The sequence below is a fragment of the Sus scrofa genome, chromosome 11, assembly GCF_054392235.1.
Source record: "Sus scrofa isolate SSC_HxYL_T2T_F1_AM1 chromosome 11, Sscrofa_HxYL_maternal_Yorkshire_Landrace_v2.0, whole genome shotgun sequence".
NCBI lineage: Eukaryota > Metazoa > Chordata > Mammalia > Artiodactyla > Suidae > Sus > Sus scrofa.
The window spans coordinates 18,098,781-18,119,495 of record NC_139393.1 but is presented as its reverse complement, the minus strand read 5'-3'; the positions used below and the strand labels follow the sequence as shown (position 1 = coordinate 18,119,495).

The 20,715-nt window shown below is 40.0% G+C and overlaps 1 protein-coding gene across 14 annotated transcripts in view; it reads left to right on the top strand.

The window, feature by feature from the left end:
- Positions 1-20,715, top strand: part of LOC106507157 (uncharacterized) — a 674,540-nt gene that overhangs the window by 167,319 nt on the left and 486,506 nt on the right. For 6 of the 14 annotated variants that reach the window (XR_014819427.1, XR_014819426.1, XR_014819431.1 and 3 more), the window contains one exon: positions 904-1,009. The exons of 6 other annotated variants lie outside the window; for them this stretch is intronic. Coding sequence is in view for 1 of the 8 variants with exons in the window: in XM_084981758.1 (XP_084837884.1) it covers positions 904-1,004 (101 nt within the window). In the remaining 7 variants the exon portion in view is untranslated. Of the gene's footprint in view, positions 1-903; positions 1,101-20,715 lie in introns of all 14 variants that reach the window. 2 more of the 14 variants (XR_014819411.1, XR_014819417.1) reach the window with 1 other exon arrangement.

Genomic DNA, 20,715 nt, shown 5'->3' with positions numbered 1-20,715 from the left:
GCCGTTCTGATAAAGTGTTTTGACCTGCAGTATTTATAGATGGCATTAATTGTTTGGTTTAATTCTCCAAGATAATGTTTACATCTTCAAAGGGATCTTTGAGAGGTTTATTCCAAAGGGGAATGAGATATGGGAATTTAAGGCTGTTTAGATTAGAGGAAGTAGTTTTGGGATAGGGACTTTCAGGCCACGCTGAGTGGTTCTTGGCTTCTATTTTGCAGAAAACATTCTTGGAGGAGGGGTGCTGATGATGCATGCTCTTGCATAACATAGTCTTTATTACGTAGAACTCAGGAATTCCCTTTACGGTCTAAGTTTGTGTTCTTTGATGACTGCAATTGAGATTATTGAAATCTTTTTGTGCATTTTCGGAAACTTGCAAGGTTTGGATTATGTTGGGGTGTTAGCTTTTTTACAGGCTCAGGCTGAGTTGTGATTGGGAGATGGCCCTGTAACAATATCATTATCTCTGTTAGCATCAGGCTGTCAGTTCCCAGATCATGGTTTCCAGTCATATTGATCATGGAGATGGTTCACACCTTAGTGTGGTTCAGTGGCCCTGTCTAGGCATCCACTGAGTCCTACCCACGGATTCCTGCTATGTGTCTGAGGTGTGCTCCCTTAAGAGGCCCTGGACCTGCAGAAATAATTTTTGCAGCCAGGGAATTTATAATTTGCTACATATGGCCAGTCACTTTTAGCAGCTTTCCTTCTTTCTTTTGCGTTTTCCCACACCCACTCCTACTTACTGTTGGCTGCTCTCCCAGTACCTTCTTACCACTAGGGACCTACATTAATAGGCAGATTTCTGTAGGCTCTGAGAGAGAGCCCATGATTGCATTATTTGCCTCTTGTTTTCTTTTAATTATTATTTTTCACATTACTGTTCCTTTATGCTTACAGATTATACATTAAATAGAAGTCACGGATACTGTCAGTGGGCCAAGGAGAGGAATCTACATGTCTTGAGTGCTGTAGGATGGGAAGGGGACAGAGCAGTGTGAGAGAGGTAAGGTTGCAGTTTTTGGCTTTTACAGAGAGGCATTTTGGAATGGAAGGTTGGGGTGAGAGGCTAAATGGTAGAGGTGAAAGAGCCTGGTGTATTGGAGTTGCAGAGACCTTAATTGGAATGCTATCTTGTTCACTGATTGACTCTGTTGTTTGGGGCAAGTTACTTGAGATTGCCAAGCTTCAGGAGTTCCCTTTACCTTAATGGTCAAATGAACTTGCAAGGTTGTGATAATCAGATGGGATGATAGATATGAATATACCTAGTGGCAGATATAAAGCACTTCATAAATATTATTCTCTTTCCTTTCATTATGAGGGAATGAGAAAAAAAAAAAAAAGCCAAAGACATGAAAACCCCCATGTTCTATTAATAACAGCTCCCATTTTTCTTTTCCATAATATTTTCCTAATGCTTTAAACCATGTGGGTAATTGTTTCAACATTTAATTTTTCCATTGAATTATTTAATTACATTTATGACAAGCACATATTTATTTTGAGTATGTCAGTGGCACCATTAATTTATTCTAATGGATTTACAACATAGCCAGATATTTTTTCACTATTAACTTTGTGTTGATAGAAAACTATGCAGCCTCCCATAGATTTATCTTGTTTCAATCATACTTTAATCAAAATGAATTCCTGAAGTCTAGATAAGGGTCCTCCTAGAGGAAAGGAGTAAGAAGATTTTCTTCCAAAACTGTTTAAACCTGATAGTTTATCAGTCTGGATGACTCCCACTTTTGTCCTCAAGTGTTAGCAGAGGATGCTTGGTGGGCATTTTATCTTGGGAGGGGGGATAGTGGTGGAAGAGAAGTAATGGGATTAGAAACTTATCTTTCTAAAGAAAATGGTCATTTTGCACATCTGGAGCATGGTCTAATCGTTTGTTTGGTTCCCAGATGCTTCTGCAGCCCACACTTTGTAGAGATTCTCTGCCTGGCATGTCTTCATTGCCTTCAAAGGGATTTCTTTCTGAGGAAGGTAGTAAGGTTCACTTCCACAGCCTTCCCTGATTAATGCCTCAAGATGGACCTCCAGTTGTGATGGGCAGATGAGTGCTCAATTCCCCATTTGGCATTCTCAGGGTTTAAATATTCAAAATGGCAGTACATAAAACACATGCTTTTCACCACCTTTATATTCCCAACAGCTTATGGCTTGAGAGTTTGGGTTAATCTTTCAGTTATAACCAGTGTTTGAAACAGACAATGAAATCTTCCTAACAGTTCTTTTTTGCGTTTTGTTCCTTACTAAATTTAAAATTTTTTCCTTTATTTATTGGCAGGGGATAGGAGACACTGAGGTCTGAGGCCTGGTCATAAGCAATAGTTGCAGAAGAGGATTGTAAGCACAGGTAGTTGCAGATTAAAAGTACATTAGCAATTAGTGTTTTCCACCTAATGGTTTAAAACTGAAAAAACAAACAATAAAACTCCAGTTGCTGAAAGATAGTACAAAATAAGGACAGGTTGAACGATCTTGCTTTAAAAAAAAATTTCATTATGGGAAAAGCTTTGCTCTTCTCATTCTTAGCCATAATTAGGATGAGGCAGTATCTATTTAAGTTTGTATGCACAGTGATACAAATTTCTTCATGAAAAATTTACAAAAGCTGCTGAGTAAACACATGGAAAGTTATAAGAACCCTAATGCTAACTTTATAGCTCACCCTTGTGTGAGCTACTAAACCCACAATTTAGATCTACCTATTATGTAAATCAAACATTCTTCAGAAGGAACTGTGACAATGCTATGTTTAGAGCTTAAAATGGGCTTATGTCAGGATGAGATAAAGACTGACATTAAAAGGTTATTCACCAGCATTCATTGCTCTTTCTGTGGACTTTACCTAAGAATGGTTTGATGCTTAAAATTTGAGGATGTAATTTGAATAATACTATCTTTTTTGATAATTGTTAATGCTTTGTCACAAATGTTTTTCTTTAAATACACTATTTCAAATGGTTTGTCATATTCTTTAATCTATATATTTTATATACAAAATATTTATTTCATGAGAGTGTAACTTCATGAAAATTGAGGATAAATATGGTTTTATTTATAGAAATTTGCTTTTCCCCCAATAGCTCTGTTAATACTTCTGCATATTTTATTCATTCCCAACTAGGATGGGAGAATGAGGAAAGAAAAACAAGCCTTCTAGGTTCTTGAAGGTCAAAGATACCACTTGTGTGAGAGTTTTCTTCCCACTCAAGTGAGGAGGAACTCTACCAGCAAAGGCCCAGGGCACCACTGTCAGCCTAGAAGACCCATCTGTGGTTCTGCCCTGAGGCTACAGCTGGAAGCAGGCCTTAGGGCACACTAACCCTGTCCACTCAGTGTGACCTGGTCAGATAGTTGGCTGCTCCAAACCTCCTGGGCAAAATCCCAGGGGATTCATGATAAAGCCACAGGCTGGGAAGTAAGACCACATGCAACATGCAAAATGGTCTTTTCAGATCACAGATATCCACAAATAGGAAAGCTTAGGGAAAGAACAAAATAAAAGGCAAGCATGCAGGCAGTTTTCAGCAAATTAAAGCTTTTAGATATATTCCAAGTCAGCCTGAGGCATCAAAGTGATATTCTTTATTTTTATTTTTATTTTTTTGCTTTTTAGGGCCACACCTATGGCTTATGGAGGTTCCCAGGCTAGGGGTCTAATCAGAGCTACAGCTGCTGACTTTAGCCACAGCCACAGCAATGCCAGATCTAAGCTGTATCTGCAACCTACATTAACGCACTGAGAGATGCCAGGGATCGAACCTGCAACCTCATGGTTCCTAGTTGGATTCGTTTCCACTGCGCCATGATGGGAACTCCTCAATTTATGTTTTTATAGAAGTTTTTTGAAGAGCAAAATTCCAAATCAGTGCTGAAGGCAGCCTAGTGGGTCTAATGATTCTCTCAATAAATTGTAAAACACTGTGTAAGCAGTCAGTGTAAGCATGTAAAACAAAGTGCTTTTTGAATTATATTTGACTCTTAAAAAACAGCATTTTCCTGGGGAGGCAGGGAGTGTTCTTCCATTTCATTTCACTGGGCAAGGAAAGAAGAAATGTTGGTCAAGATGCCTCAGGATGGAAGAACTGCAGGTGCCTTGAGGAAAGGGACATTTTTAATATATTAATTCCTCTGTGTGGATTATCTCCATCTTCTGTTTATTGTTGTTTCCTCTGGTTAGAATTTTGGCTCCATTGAATTACATTGGTCATCATATTTGTTCACGAGATTGTACCTGTGTTTGCCTATGTGTTTGTTTGGTTGGACACACTCATACATGTTTGCATTTGTATTGGGGAAAGATACACCTAGGAATGCTGTTTCCTAGCTTAAATTTATCAAGGAAATAAAAGAGGCCCTCTATGGGTTTAGACAAGGTATAGGACCAAACATATGTTTTTTGGTTTTTTTTTTTTATGGCTGCACTCAAACTCCAGATCCTGGTCCACCTAGCAAGGCCAGGGATTGAACTGCATTCTCATGGATACTAGTCAGATTAGTTTCTGCTGCCCACAATGGGAACTCCCAGATGTTGTTTTTTCTTGTATAACTTGCCATCAGTCTTCTCTCATTAGGAGGTGGAATAAAGTCAGGAGACTCTGTTGTTTTCTTGCATTCTAGTAAGGGGAATTGTAACAAAAATTTATATATGGTATTTCATTCAGTAAAGATCTTTGAGAATCTTATACCTTAATCCAAAGGACTCATTCTTAAGGTAGAAGTGTTAGGTTATGTGGAGGCTTTCAGCATCCTTCAAATCACACAGTAGTTGTCAGCTACTGGTCCCAAGAAGCTGGTGTGATTTTTTTTTTTTTTTTTGAGAGAATGGTTGTCATGTTGTATTTGAGTAGCCTGTGAGAAATTTATATGAATTTGTGGACAAATAATTAGAAGTATAGTTTTGGAACTCGAGGGCTAGAGGCGTGAAATTTCATTGGTCTGTGAGTGGTAGTTGAAGTTGTGGACGTATGTAAAATCACTGAGGGATAAATGAGGAAAGAAGCTGTCCAGGAAAGGCTAGGACAGAAGTGTGAGCTGCACTAATGTGTGTGCTATGCTCTTAGTGACTTTGTACTCTTCTTAGGCTGATAGCATGTATATAAGAACTTGTTGCATAGCACCTCAAGTTTAAGAATGACATTTAGTGGAAAGTAAGGCAGTCTGTTTAAATATTGTGAAAATAAATTGATCAGACTATCTCTTCCATGTGAGGATGGAAGTCAATAGTGTTCAGTCTACTAACTGTAAAGAACTGTGTTCCATGCCAACAGAGAAAAGTCACAGATGAATTACAGCAGTTCTTACTCCCAGGAAGTGACGGAGACAGATGTGGAAACTCCTGACTGTAACATAAGGGATGAGTGAAATAAGGACTATAAAAGCTGCATGAGGGGGGAATTTATACAGAAAGAACAATTAATCCCAAAGTGGGCTTTGAGGGAACGTTTCCCAGAAGGAGGAAGGTTGACGAAGACTGCAGTAGGCAAAGATGTGAGGGGAGAGACTCAGTGTGACTGCCCCTCTCATGCCCAGTTGGGAGGTACCACAGGGCTGAACTGGGCTGAGGCTGCTGGTGGAACACTGGAAGTTCTCTGGTCACTCTCCATGCACAACCTCTTACCTCCACATCGGAGACCCTACACAAGAAAACAAGAGCCTCCAAAATACAATACCCTCTTCCTAACCAGCAGTTAAAGGTGCCTTCCAACAAGAACCCCCTCACGATACTCTCAAGAGATTAAAAAATGGGTACTTCATAGTTCCTCACACACCAGAGACAGCACCCCAGAACACACAGTGCACTTTACATTATATTCCTATTGAAATATAGTGGGGAAACACTTTCCTAGCACTGAGAAGATTTTAGCAAGCTATAGTCTGTTTAAAAGATAAAAAACACTGCTTTAGTGTTACTGACCCTCCCGGGGCTGGCCCCAGCAAGTGTCCTTCTGCACCGTGCTGCTCCAGCCAGTAGAACGAGCCGAGTTTGGTTCTGAAACAAAAGTAAGCTTTATTCTTTCTTTCATCAAAGAATGAAGAGGTACGAGCTTGTGCTCGGAGCACCGGCTCTCTCCGCGGCAGGCAGCCATGCTGCTGCTTTCCGGCGGTGGGCCAGGGAGCGGGGTGGTGGGGAGCCGAGGGCACTCCGGCCTCGCAGGGCGTTCACGCGCCGATCCAGGGCTGGGCGCAGCGTCTCTGCACACGGGCCGCCGCCGCCATCTTGAATTGTGGGGTCGTGTGCGGCTCCTGCCCGGCGCCCGCCCCGCTGAGGTGGAGGCGCAGCCGTTTTGCTCCCGGAGCTGTCGTCGGAACGGTCCTGTGCGAGGCCTCTGCACGTGACTGCCTTTGAGCAGGTGAGGGTAGATTTGTCCTATCTCCTAGATTCCATCTTTTTTTTCGGGGACCGTGGTGGGCTTTGCTAGTAAAATTAGTGTCTGAAAAACAACGAAGCAATGATGGACCAATGCCGACCAATTTGAGGGGAGTTTATTCTGGTGGCGACAATGCCTGGAGGCATAGCCACTCGGTTTTTGAAGAAACAAGAACAGAAATGAACGCAAAGGGTGCTCCTCTTCTGGCAGCTAAGTCTTTCCCTGGTACAACCGGTGTTGTTGGTGCATTTTTGAGGTCTTCGTGTTTGAAGAACTTAACGGGGTGGATGCTGAAGTTTATCCTTTACTTCCTCTGTTTATTATGAGACTTATTTTCAATGATTCTGTCGATCTTATGTATAGTTCTCCTTCTTTGTATCACGTTTGGTTATTACTTGGGCTATGCTGGGAGTCCACCTCGGCACAGCCTTTTTTCCTTTCATGTTCTCAGCACAAATGAAGAGCGAACTCATTGGCTGACACAACAAAAGAAGCATTCAGGGTGTTATATTAATATAAGTAGAATATCCTTTCCTCTCTGAAGCCTTCCTCGGCTGTCTTAGACTTAATACCTCCTTTCATTTTACTGTTTCTTAGTCTCTTTGGGCTTCTGTAACAGCACCACAGACTGGATGGCTTATAAACAAGGGAAATTTATTTCTCATAGTTCTGGAGTATGGAAGTCTGAGATCATGGTCCTCGTTTGGTTGGGTGAGGGTCCAGGTCACAAACATTTTGTATCTTCACATAGGGGAAGGCATGAGCAAGGTCTCTGGTGCCTCTTTTGAAAGGGCACTGATCCCAGTCATGAGGTTTTCTTCCCACCCTTTGTCCCCCACCCCCCACGTAATCACCTCTTTCACCCCATCTCTTAATACTGTCACCTTGGGTATTATGTTTTCAATATAAGAATTTTTTTGGGGGGGGACACAAACATTCAGACCATAGTATTTACCTTCTAATTAACAATTCTTGCTGTGCATCATGTATTATGCATCACAGTGGATATAATAAGAATTTGATTATTGACATTGTTGTCTCTTCCACCAGACTGTGAGTGACAGGAGGGCAGGAATGGTTTTGTTAGGTAGTGTCAGTGCCTGACAGTGCCTGGCACATGGTACGAGCTCCATAAATGTTTTTCAAACTGAATATATAAGTATTATATGAATCATTGCATCCTAAATATCCTATTTGGATTCTCCAAAACCCTTCTTTTCTGCATGGGTCAAATTGCTGGAGAAAATTTTTGTGAATCCAAATTATGTTCCTGAACACATTCTGATCCTAGATAAGACAATGCCAAATATGGCTTGGGAGAGCTATACTATGGTGGGACTAGTCAGTAGTCAGGTATATCTGTGTCTTGGCTCTGGCTTGCACTATAAACTTTGTAGTGGTGGGCCCTCTACAAGTGTTGTTGCCATCTTTAAAATCATAGCATAGCACTGCACCAAGTCTGCATTGCACCTTGTTTGGGGGTTATGCTCAATGAAGACAAAGTGGGATTACTTTATCCTATGATTTGGGCTTTTGTGAATTTATTTATTAATGTAGTCTCAATCTCTCTTCCTCCTAATTTTTTTGGGGGTAGGCATGTCATATTACTGCATTTTCAAGAAGCTTTTGGTTAAATAGAATTTTTAGATCATTCAACTTGAACTACTGGTCATATTCTACAATTTTGAAATTTACTTTTGGGACCTGGAAAGGTCTTGACAGTAATTCTTAAGCTTGCTTTAACTTAACATTTACCTAGTTGTGATACACTTGAAAATTGATTCTGTATTTTAACATATTAATTATCTTGCTCATTTCCAGGTCATCTGTAAATCTGATGAATGTACTTGCTGGGTTTTCATTTAAATCAATAGCCTAACATATTAATTACAACAGATTTAAGGACAGAGGCCTGGGGTACTCTCTGGGAGACTTTCTTTTTTTTTTTTTTTGTTTTTTTGTTTTTTTGCTATTTCTTTGGGCCGCTCCCCCTGCATATAGAGGTTCCCAGGCTAGGGGTCCAATTGGAGCTGTAGCCACTTGCCTACGCCAGAGCCACAGCAACGTGGGATCCGAGCCGCGTCTGCAACCTACACCACAGCTCACTGGCAATGCCGGATCCTTAACCCACTGAGCAAGGCCAGGGATGGAACCCTCAACCTCATGGTTCCTAGTTGGATTCGTTAACCACTGCGCCACGACGGGAACTCCTGGGAAACTTTCTTAATAACAAGTGATTAAGGTACTCTGTCAGAGATTTTCTTAATAACAAGTGATTAATTAACACTCTGGTTATGGTTGTTTAGAACTTGCTGTAAGTCTGTTCTATTGAACTATCGATCATATGTTTCTAAAGATTCTACTTTCTCTGTGGCCCTAAAATTTAAAATCCAGGGGACTCACTGGATTGGGCTGATTTTAATTTCTACTACCTGAAATTCCAAAACAAATCTAAATGTGGACTCCTCTGCCACCCACAGAAGAGCAACCAAGACTCCCAAAGGGGCCTTGGAGCCCCTCCTTCCCCTCCCAGTGGAGGTTCTACAAGGTTGAAGCTGGTTGGTCAGAGATGGATCTTAAAATTGGTATATGTAGACCCTTGAAAAGCTCACCCATTTGGTTCTGTTCCATAATTTTTTTGGGGGGTTGGAAAAAATCTTTTTATTGGGGTGAACACAGCGCACATGATAGTCTATGATAAAATCATTTAAGAGAAAGATCTGGGAGGACTGACTTCCCCCCCTTATGCACACTCAAAGTCTGGGTACAGAGTAGGTCCCAGTGGAGCTGGAGACAAAGCAAAGTCTTTAAGTCCTGGATAGGCAGGTGAGAGCCTGGAGAAGGGCCCCTCACCCCTGGCACCTTGCTGCAGCAGGACCCTGGCTTGAGACCCTTGCAGCCTCACTCTAGTTTTCCAGAGAACTAGGGGGCAAGAGCAGGGAACCGGGAAGGTGAATAACAATGTTGTTTTTTTAAAAGCATCTACCAACATCACATTACCTGGTCTGACATTGTCTTTTACCATCACTTGGTACATTTTACAGCATAAATAACTCAAGGAAAATAAATATATAGGTTCCTGTGAGGTTGGAAGTGAGCAAAATTAGCTTTAGGGCAAATTAGAAAGTAGATCATAATTACTTTATTCCATATAGGACAACTTTCTCTTTTTCTGTGATATATATCTTTTTGATAACTGGTTGGTTGAGGTGGATTGGTCTTCCTGGTTTCTTCTAGCTTCCTTTCCTCTGTCTCATACTAACTAGGACACACTCTCTTCACTGAGCTTTCTCCTTTCTGTCCAGATTATCACTCTTTGGTTACAGAATGGAGGTATCTGCTTGTATGAGTGCAACGCTTGTATGAGTGCAACGCTCTTTCTCTTTCTTGCACATGTCAGTGATGAGCCAAGAAACCTCTGGTCTCCCAGTTATACACAACTTTGGAGTGCTGTCTTTCTGACTGGTGTCTATACCACCCTACTTGGCCCATTTAATTGTTGGGGGTGAAGAAAGAGTGGGGCCAGAGTCATGGACATGTGACATGGGGCCTCACATTCAGAAGGACCCTGCATTTGTTTTAAGGCTCTGCTGTTGCTGCTTTAACTTTTTAATTCTTTTTGAGCAAGTAACTCTGCATTTTTATTTTGCACTGGGAACTGCAGGTTGTGTAACTGGCCCTGATAAAGGGTTAAGTATCCTGCTGCATGATGTACCTGTTTCCTATAGCTGAGGAATCTGTTCTCCATTCCAGCAACTGCTCAAAGAATCTACTTGACATTTATTTTCTAGCTGCATATTTTCCAATAAACTATCTTTTAAAAATGATTAATGGGTGTTTTCTAAGAAAACCATTTCACCCAAGCATTTGTCTAATGGAACAGTTTGTTTTACTATGCTGAGGTCCCAGTGGTCTCCAATCTTGAGTTTATTTAATTTTAATGTCTATATATTCTCTTTATATAAAAAAACTCCAGCCAGAATAAGTCTATACATCAAATAAGAAGAGATGTTACAGATATTTGAGATTCAACCAAGATTTAATCAGTGCATACTATGTGCTGGACCCTGTTCTGGAGGCTGGGGTTGGAGCAGAGAGTATAACAGCTTCCCTGTTCTTGCACAGACTACCTTCTAGTGAGTGCAGACAGACAGACAGTAAGCTAATAAATGAATATGTAATGAACCCTAGTAAACACTTAAGTAAATGGGATAATTTCAGGTACAGATAAGTGCTAAGCAGAAGGTTAAATCAGGCCACATGGAAGAGAGTGAATGGTAGGGGCTTTAGCTTGGTGGTCTGAACAAGCCTCTCTGAAGAGGTGACTTCTGAATTGAGACCTGAATGATTTTCTATATAAGTTTAAGGTTTGGGTAAAGCTTTAAGATGTTAGCTGTAGCTCAAGTTTTGTTCACTCTTTCAGCAAACTGTGAAATCCATTGAATAGTTGTTCACAGAAAAATGGTAGCCATTTGCAATGAAAACAAACATGTCTTCAGAAGGCATCAATCCTGAACTCTGTGGGTGGAGGTTCCGACTGGTTCTTTATTCCAGGGCATTTCCTTGCCCAGTGGCAAGTTCCACTATAGTTCACTTTAGTTCACAGTTGGCCTTGTTTATGTGCCCCATGTGTGGGGAGAACTTTGTTAGCAGTTGTTTGTAGTTTTAGAGGAAATAGAAGTTATGGAACTTACCCCTCCAATTTACTGGAGAAAGCAGAGATAAGGAAAGGTAAATAAAACCACAAACCATGGAAACACAGGCATCACCCATTACAGCGGTACATGCCCAGAGGCCATAAAGGGTCTAGAGTCTCTGAGACCAGGTGGGATCAGTCACCACATACACTGCTTTTTTCCTACACTGTTTCAGGCTAACCTTTCCGTCAGTTTCTCCAATTCAGAATCCCGGTTCTCTTCTTTCTTTAGGTTGCATAGATGTAGCAAAATTTTAGGTTTTTCCCTAGCTCATGTTATTAAACTTTCCTGTGGAAAATAATGGCGTTTGGAGATTAGAGATAAAAACAGGAGGAGGAAGCATCTGTCTTGACCTGGTGACCATGGTGACATAATGATTTTCTTCTTGTTTGACCAGTTTTGATACTGAGACAAGCTTTGGTGAGACTTATGAAGCCATTGTAAATTATTGCAAAACTCCAACCCTCTAAGCTACTGGTTTTTTTGTTCCTGTTTAGTTTTAGGTTTTTTTTTTTTTTGGCTCTGTGACACAATTATAAGGAAGTAGAAGTTAGTTTTTGCTTTTGAAAAAAGTTTTATTTACATGTGCACCTATTTGAAAACACCTAGTGTGGAGGGCCTGACCGAGGTACTCTAATCCAAACAGATAAGAATGTTAACCGGAAGTTCTCTTCATGGCTTAGCAGTTAATGAACCCAACTAGGATCCTTGAGGATGCAGGTTCTATCCCTGGCCTTGCTCAGGGGGTTAAGGATCTGGTGTAGGTCGCAGGAGGGGCTTGGATCCTGCGTTGCTATGGATGTGGCATAGGCCAGTGGCCACAGCTCTGATTTGACCCCTAGTCTGGGGACCTCCATATGCCACGGCTGTGACCCTAAAATAGGGGAAAAAAAAAAAAGAGTGTTAACGGAATTAAATGGGAGGATGCATCTGTTTTCTAAGTGATGCTGGAAAGTGGATTCTGTCACCAATACTGGATATCCAGGGATGGAGACAGAAGAGTAAAAGAATTGTGGAGCATACAAATGAATAGGAGATTTTCATTCTGAAGAAATAAGATGGAGCAGATTAGGAGTTTTATTTGTGTTGTTTCAGATGGGGGAACTTCACCAGGTAAAGCCAGATACAACTCAGAGATTTACAGAGATGTTCTTAAGGTGTCTAACACTATCATTTCCTTGCTCTGCTCTCAAAATAATGATCAGTGGTGAGAACAGTCATCTCTGAGAGTAACTTGGACTTTAGGATTCTTCTTTGCACCAGTTCATGGTAATTTGAAAAGAATTAGAGTTAGTTTTTCATAAGTAATAAAGAGAGAGAGATCCCCTACATTTATTTCTTCAGGAACAGGTTTTTTTTTTTTGAAAGATATTTTAGTTTTATTTATTTATTTATTTTTTTATTTTCCCACTGTACAGCAAGGGGGTCAGGTTATCCTTACATGTATACATTGCAATTAGTTTTTTCCCCCACCCTTTCTTCTGTTGCAACATGAGTATCTAGACAAAGTTCTCAATGCTATTCAGCAGGATCCCCTTGTAAATCTATTCTAGGTTGTGTCTGATAAGCCCAAGCTCCCGATCCTCCCACTCCCTCCCCCTCCCATCAGGCAACCACAAGTCTCTTCTCCAAGTCCATAATTTTCTTTTCTGAGGAGATGTTCATTTGTGCTGGATATTAGATTCCAGTTATAAGTGATATCATATGGTATTTGTCTTTGTCTTTCTGGCTCATTTCACTCAGGATGAGATTCTCTAGTTCTATCCATGTTGCTGCAAATGGCATTATGTCATCCTTTTTTATGGCTGAGTAGTATTCCATTGTGTATATATACCACATCTTCCGAATCCAATCATCTGTCGATGGACATTTGGATTGTAGGAACAGGTTTCTATTTCTGCTTTTCTGCTTATTAGGACAAGGATGAATTGTGGTTTCCAGATGTATTTTTGAAAAAGATGGATAAGAGAGACCTGTGTTTGATCGACCCTCTTGTTCCTGGGAGCAGTTGATTAAGTCGGAAGTTGAGGAAGATACGGATCATAGAAAAAGCGATGTGAGCAGTTACTTTTCCTGTCCTTGTGTTATGTGTATCTGTGCTTGTGTGTCTAATCTCCGATGTTAAGCATGCTTAACCTAGGATTTAATCTTGTAGAATTTCAAAATTAAGCATTCAGCAATACATATGAATAGATGATCCTTCAAATAAGATTTCTTATTTACAAATTTTAATTTCCTCTCTTTGGCATTGCAGCTGAACAGTTCTACCCCAAGTGCATATCTAACCTTGTTACCTCCTTGATTATGGTCCTGATGTGTCTGATCTCCAAACTCCTAACCAGTAGGCTATGTGGACCTTGTGCACTGCCTTCTCTCTGTCTCCCCAGCCTCATTTCCCGCCCCTCTCCACTTTGCCCTTGACATTTTATACTCTGGCAATCCCTTAACACTCTGTGCTACTCTGCATTTCACAAGACTCCTTTTCTCTGGAATACCCTTCGTGTTTTTCTCTTCTTGGATGACTCTTACTGGATAAACCATCATTTTAACTGAGGGCCCCTTCTCTAGATTCTGTGACTTCTGGCTTACTACTGAATATGTTAGAATTTTTGTTCAGATGTAACTTGACTTTTTAGGCTGTAAATATCTTATGGGAGGAGGCTACATCTTTTTCATTTGTTGAATGTAGTGCTAAACACATAATATGTGCTTACTAAGTGTTTGTCAGCCACTTCTTAATATTAGGCATTCAACTCAACTAATATTTCAGGTACTTCCTACTTAGTAAGATTGAACTGAAAAGATGAAAGTTTCATAATGGTAAGTGGTTAACAGCAGTTATGTCAGGAAGTGAGTAACAGATTATTCTTTTCTCTCAGTGGTAAGGGCATAGCATTTTAAATGAGTTTAGATAAATCCACCACCCATCTAAAGTATATATATGCACATACAGAATGTGCAGAAGGGTTCACAGATAATACTTTGAATTAAGTGCTCTGAGAATTGGGAAAAGTCCTTAGATGTCTTCTAGGCCAGTCATCTGTGGTACAAGAGTCCTTTTATAATGTTTTTGGCAAATAGTCATGTAATTTCTATCTAATTACCAGGTAGTAGTCGCTTTTTGTCTCATTTAGCAGCTCATTCCATTTTTGGGGCAATTTTAATTTTCATAAAGCTCTGTCTAGTCTACTTTCCTATAACTTCTAACTACCGGTCCTCTTGAAGGAGAGGAAGATGTGATAAATCTAGTCTCTCTTCTTCCTTTGTAGGTATTGGTGAATCATCAAGTGTCCAACAGAACTTCTCTCCAGATAAAATTTCCCTAAGTCTGGCAATTGTTCTCCATATTTTGTGGGTTCTGTTCCCCTCATCACACCAGTCACTTTACTCTGCTGTGCTTCAGTTTTTCTGGAAGTGTGCATGTTAGTCCAGGTTCCTTTATCAGAACAAATTTGAGCAGGACTCTGGCAGACATTAAGCTGAACACTGTATTTTGATTCTTGAAGCCTGAGATTGCATTAACTTTTGGGTAATCATGTCACTTAGCTGACATATATGGAACTTTCAAACAGCAAAATCCTTTATAATTGTCCCTCTCATCTTATTGCTAAGCCTTTCTGAGATCTGGTCTTCTGATTGATGCTACCCAAGAAACTTTCAAATCCACAAGTGTGACCAACTATTGGTAATATGCGTAGACCCAAACCAAGGTGAGACAGTGCCTATGCCTGAAGGTTTAGAAAGTACTTTGTAATAGTTTTCATTTTATTTACTTATTTTTCTTTAGACATGGAGACAGTGAGATTGTTAAGTCATCAAACCATTTGAAAACTAAGATTTCCAGAATTTACCTATTCAAATCAGTGATGCTTTTTAAACCAGTGACCTTGCAAGATTATATACTTAGTCCAGTGATGTCTCATTTTTTGAGTTATTAGGACAATAAAAATATTTTTTGATTGCCTACTCTGAGCTTAGTGTTTAAATATGTTTAAAAGTTCTTTATTTGAATTGTTTTTAAAGCCAGTGAACAAACCACACAGGAAAATAATTCTATTTTCAATGGAGTTTTTTTTTTTTTTTTTTTTTTTTTAAATCCTGAAGTTCTAGTTCAGTGGACTTGACTCCATATAATTTTTAGTCATCTCTAGAAATCAAATATGCCCCTCTAAATGGCATTTTCTTCCCTTTAGAAGATTAACAAATATCCCCAGGCAGTTGTGGAGCAACTGACCACAGGGATGGCCAAAAAGCTTCATCAAGGCCTTGCTGGCACCCTCTTTATTTAAAAATAGGACTCCTAGGGATTCTGTCTGGAGATCCAGATTGTGCCAAAAAACATTTGTTCCCTCCTCTATTCTAAGACCAGTTACCAAACGAAGCACTCTACGGAGAACCCAAATGAAATATTTCTCTACCCAGTTGGTCAGAAAAGTAGTTAAACCAACCTGCTGTGCTGAGCGGGCTTCTAGCCACTGTTATAGCAGTTGCAAAAAATGCAGACTCAGATGAAAGCTTGTGTTAGACAGGTCTGTGCATTTCATAAACCACAGTCCTTAGCAATGGTAGCAAAGGACCCTGTCTTAGATTCAGGAAGGCAGCTCACAGCTCTTGTGGGTATGGTGTGAGCTAGCATTACAAAGCAAAATTTTTAAAAAGCACACACATTAAGTATGGCCAGAGGTGGTTGATCAGAGAACTCAGACAAATGTAAGTTTAATCCTGACTGGATCTAGGATTTGTTTGTTCTTAAGAGTTGCAGTGACACAAGTATGACTTTTGTTTAACTAAACTAAAACCATAGCTTTTGCTCTTATCATCCAGCCCTTCTAGGCTTTGTTAACATCATCAAGTTCAGGAAGTATATGACTAATGTTAATCCTAAAAATTACCAGGTATCCTGTAACCTATAGTCAACCTTCAGGGGAATCTGAATTTCTATAATTTCTCTATACTTAACCATATTTTGCTGAAATTCTGAAAAATTATAGAATATCTTCAGTGTTTGAAAAATGAAGCATCACACATTTTGTTTCAAGGGGCAGACTGAAAAAAATAGATATATGTCATTGTCCTGTGGCACTGCATAAAATTTTGTTAAACAATCTGCTCAGTCCTTTTCAAATTATTAGGAAATAAAAAAGGAAGAAGAAATGTCAAGATACCCAGCTGAAACAAAACAAATTTCATTTAGATGATGATGATGATGATGATAATAATAATAATAATAATAATAATGGTTGTGCTGCTTTAATACATTATGTTACAGCATAATGAGACCATGGATTTCTTTAGCTGGGAATATTGGCTGTAAACCAGCAGTACTTAAGTCAGTCTGAGTAACATAATTTTAAAACCTAGTGAAGCAAGAATTTTAATGCTTGTATGCACATAGCACCATGAAATTTATAAAGCACTTTCACATTTCAGTAGAGAATTTTGCAGAGGAAATGGCAGAGCTCAGATTAAGTGATATGACTTGGATTTGCCATTGTGTGTGCTACCCATTATTGATTCAGTAAAACTCAGTCAGTCTAAATCTTCCTGATTTAACGGATTTATGAAAGCGTGGGTATTGTGTTCATTCATTGTGTGTAGACTCCTGGTCCTAATGATGAGAAAACTATTTGTAACATAGATGCCATATTCAATTTTTTTCCACGTGTATTTCCGTCTGTTGTAAATCTTGATATTTTTGGCAGTTTCCTACTTATTGAGATTATGGGGTCAGGGTGCCAATGAAAAAGACTTTTCTAATCTGCAGCCTATCAAGAATATTGTCTGGAGGACTCAAGTCATTCACTTTCTTCCTAACATGTTCAGACTGAGCAAGAATCTTGCTGCCCTTGGGTAGAAGAAGACCTAATGTAGAAAGCAGTATTCAAAGTTTGCCTTTCCAGTCTAGGAGGATTATGGGAATAAGTTGAATGTCAGGGTCCCCGTTTCTCTTCTTTCATGGCTCAGCATGGGATAGAGAAGGGAGTGTGGCTTTAGAAAGTCATTTATATTGAAATGGAGAAGCTCCTTTGAACTAGTGTGGTGAAGACTGAAGCCCTGCAGGAGGATTGCAGCTGTGGGCTTGGTACAATGGCTGGTGTGGCATATGAGCAAATGCAGGTGGTTTGGGGAACCCAAGTCAGCAATTCTGCATCCCCTGGGCCTGTGCATGGTACATAGAGGACTTCTAAGTTATGCCTCAGGGAGGAGAGGGTTCTGGTGAAGTAACAGAGGCCTTGATACAGAATAGAATTCATTTTTGGTGAGGACGTAAAGGTGAGGATAAATAGCTTAAATCATGAATTACAGCAGCGAGTGCTATCTTGTGACCTCAAATGGCTAGGCAGACTCATTTGTACCGCTGTGGTCACCAGTTCAGGAGAAGCTCAGTCCAGCCACTCTGCAGAATCCACATGACTCCATGTGGCTCTGGGGACCCTCTTTCCTTCTCTGTCACATCATCATATATGATCATTGCTGTCCCCTCCAACCAGCCACCATCTTGGATTGAAGGATGGAGAAGGTGGATCAGCAGTTAATTAAAGGAACTGCAGTAACTGTTGCATCAGATTGCATTTGCTGGATTGGAAAGGCCTTTCATTTTTTACTCCCAGGCTTGCTCTAGAGGCTAGGGGCTTTTGAAGATGATCATGTGGGTTATAGAAGGGAAGTAGGAATTCCTCTATTTTATGAAAGCTAAGATGCCATTGATTAATAGAAGCACCATTATTTTACTTAGAAAGTAAATTACTAAGAAAAAAATAAAGCTACTCTATCAGTCAGTGTTCAACTAGGGAAACAGAATAGAACTAGTAGGATATATATATACATATATATATATATATATATATATATATATATATATATAAAGAGATTTATTGCAGGGAATTGGTTTATGTGATTATGGGTGCTAGAGCAGGTTAAAAGAGCAGGGTGCAAATCTTGGGCAGGAGCTGAAGCTGTCCTTCACAGGCAAAATTCCTTCTTCATCAGGGAAGTCTCAGCTTTGTTCTGAAGCTTTTTCAGCAGATTGAATCAGTCCCACCCAGATTATCTATGTTAATCTCCTTTACTTAAAGTCAACTGATTATGTACTTTAAGCACATCTATAAAATACTAGCTTAGTGTTTGACTGAATAGCTGAGGATTATAGCCTAGTCAAGTTGACACATAAAACTGACCAGCACAGCTAACAGTTAAACTATGGCTGTGTTATGGTAAGACATATTTCAATTTTAGAGATGTTAAAATACAACAAAAAAGTCCATTTTAGATTATGAAATATGGTGCATTCTCTGGGTCTGGTGTGAGTAAATTTGGAACTCTGCTACATAATTTAATTTAGTAACTTGAAACTGCTGTAATGATTTGTACTTTTAGAGATTAGTAGTGATTTTTACTACTAATTTGTAAACAGGAAGTCTGAGATATAAAGAAAGGGAAGTCATTTCCTGAGGGTCACTCCAGGCAGAGCTAGAATTAGGAACCAGTTTCCCACCCTCACTGTTCTTTGAGTCTAGATCTCACCATTTTATTAGAATTGCATTTGAAACAGATTGGTGAAATGTGAATTATGACTCCCAGCTGGTGTCTCTGATCACCTCAGGGTTCCAGAAGATAGAAAAGCAATTTCAAGGAGCCTAACGTAAAGTGTACATTTAATCTGAGGCAAAGCTTCATGCATTAAATAAGATGTTAAGTTGCTTTACTTTTGGCCAGAGTTCTATCTAGTTCTTTTGATCACTTTGTTGTCCTCTACTGATCAGAAGCTCTGATTGCCAGTTAGATGGGGTAGTGCAGATCTCTTATCTGTTTGTACTCAAATCCATTGTTCACTTTTCCTTGCTCTGCTCTGTGTCAAAGGGAATTATATTTCCCAGGTTTCCTTGCAGACTTACTCCTGAGTAGGTTCAGCTAAGAGACATCAGCGGAAGTCTAGAGGGTGGAAGGGGGGAGAAGGCAGGGATTTTTCCCTTCTGCTCTGGCTGGGGCTGTGTCTTCTTCATTGCTGTGTTTTTTCAGTGGCTTTAACTTCCACTGGGCAGTCCTTCCCTTTATGGTCTCATCCCACTGGGTAGCTTCCACTGTGGTTCTGGTTCCTGATGGATGGTCACAGGTTTGGACTCTAGCACAGCACCTCCTCTCATTGTTTTTTTCAGCCATAGGAATGGCAACAGCTTCCTGCTCTTTCTGTGTTCTGGCTTGTCTCACTATTCTCTGGGTGCTCCTTCAGCTCTCTTGTCATCTGTGCAATAAATGCCTCAAGTTGAACTCTCTCTGCTTGGAATACCTAGAGTGGTTTATGTTTTCCTCACTAGACCCTAAATGGTACATAGAATTTTTTTTTGATTGTTAATTACAATGGGAAAAATGAATCAGTTGTTCCTTGAGAGATACAAATTTTGGTAGATCCATCATTCTAATGATGGCTTCCAAGAAGAAAAATGTGAGAAAGAAAAAAAGGTCCTTGGTAGTGCAAGGGTTGGGAACCCTGTGCACTGGGGGCATATAAGCTAGTGCTGAAGGGTGCCTTGGAAGCCACCATTTTCATGTGAGGAAAACGAGTCCCAGAGAAATAAGAGCACTTTTCCGTGGTCACTCAGCAAGTTAGTAAATGAATAACTGGCACCAGCACTCAGTTGCTTTTACATTTTGCATAGCAGATTTGTAAGGGCATTTTCAGTCAGAGAGATGCGGTCAGAACCCCAGCTCTACTGCTCAGTTGCTCTGTGACTTTGGGCAAGTCACTTACTATCTCCGTTTCTCGGTTTGCTCATCTCTAAAATGGAGATAAACTCCACAGTGTTTGTGAAACTGAAAGCAGTTACTGTAAACGTACTTGGCAGATTGTTTGGGCGGAGTAGTCTCTAAATATGATATCTTTCCTTCCCCCAAGCATGATTTTTCTATAATACTATCTAAGAATAATCAAAGTTTCCAAGAAGATTAATTTTAAGTTTTCTTAAATATTCTCTTTTTCTTTTACTTGCAGTGAAATTGAATAAAGGAGCCAACAAAGTGCTTTAATAACATAACTCAGTATTTTAAAAGAATATCTGCAACTGTGTTCTGAACATCTTCCTTTATGCTATCTTTAGTTGCCACTTTGCCCTTAAGACATCAAAGTGAGAATTACCTCTATATGAAATTATAGTTGCTTGTGGACCTGCTCTATGACACTTGGCAACCAGCAATCACTTGGTCATGCTTTCTTCCATTTTCTGATTGCTTTCAGACCAAAAATAGATCTTGTTACCCCAAAAATGATTCTTTCAGTGGTCCACTCCTGTGGGAACCACGGTCTGGAAGCTCCAGCGCTTTGGCGCAATTGGAAAGCTGAGCGACATGAAAAGCTGTCAATTCCGTGGTCAGAAATGCTCCAGCCCCAATCCAGTTACAGACTGCTCTGGGGTGTAAAGAAGGAGTTATTTATACTCCTCAACTCTTCTTCTCTTTTGACATCCTATTGGATTAGAGAAAGAATGAGATTGCTTTTACTTTCAAGACCAATGCCTGGAGCACAGGCAGCCTCCTCTAACACCACTCCTGCTCCCCTTACCCGTCCCCTGTTCTGGACACTGTGTTGCACTAATCTTTTATTTGTTGTTTTTGAATATTGTTGTCACTGT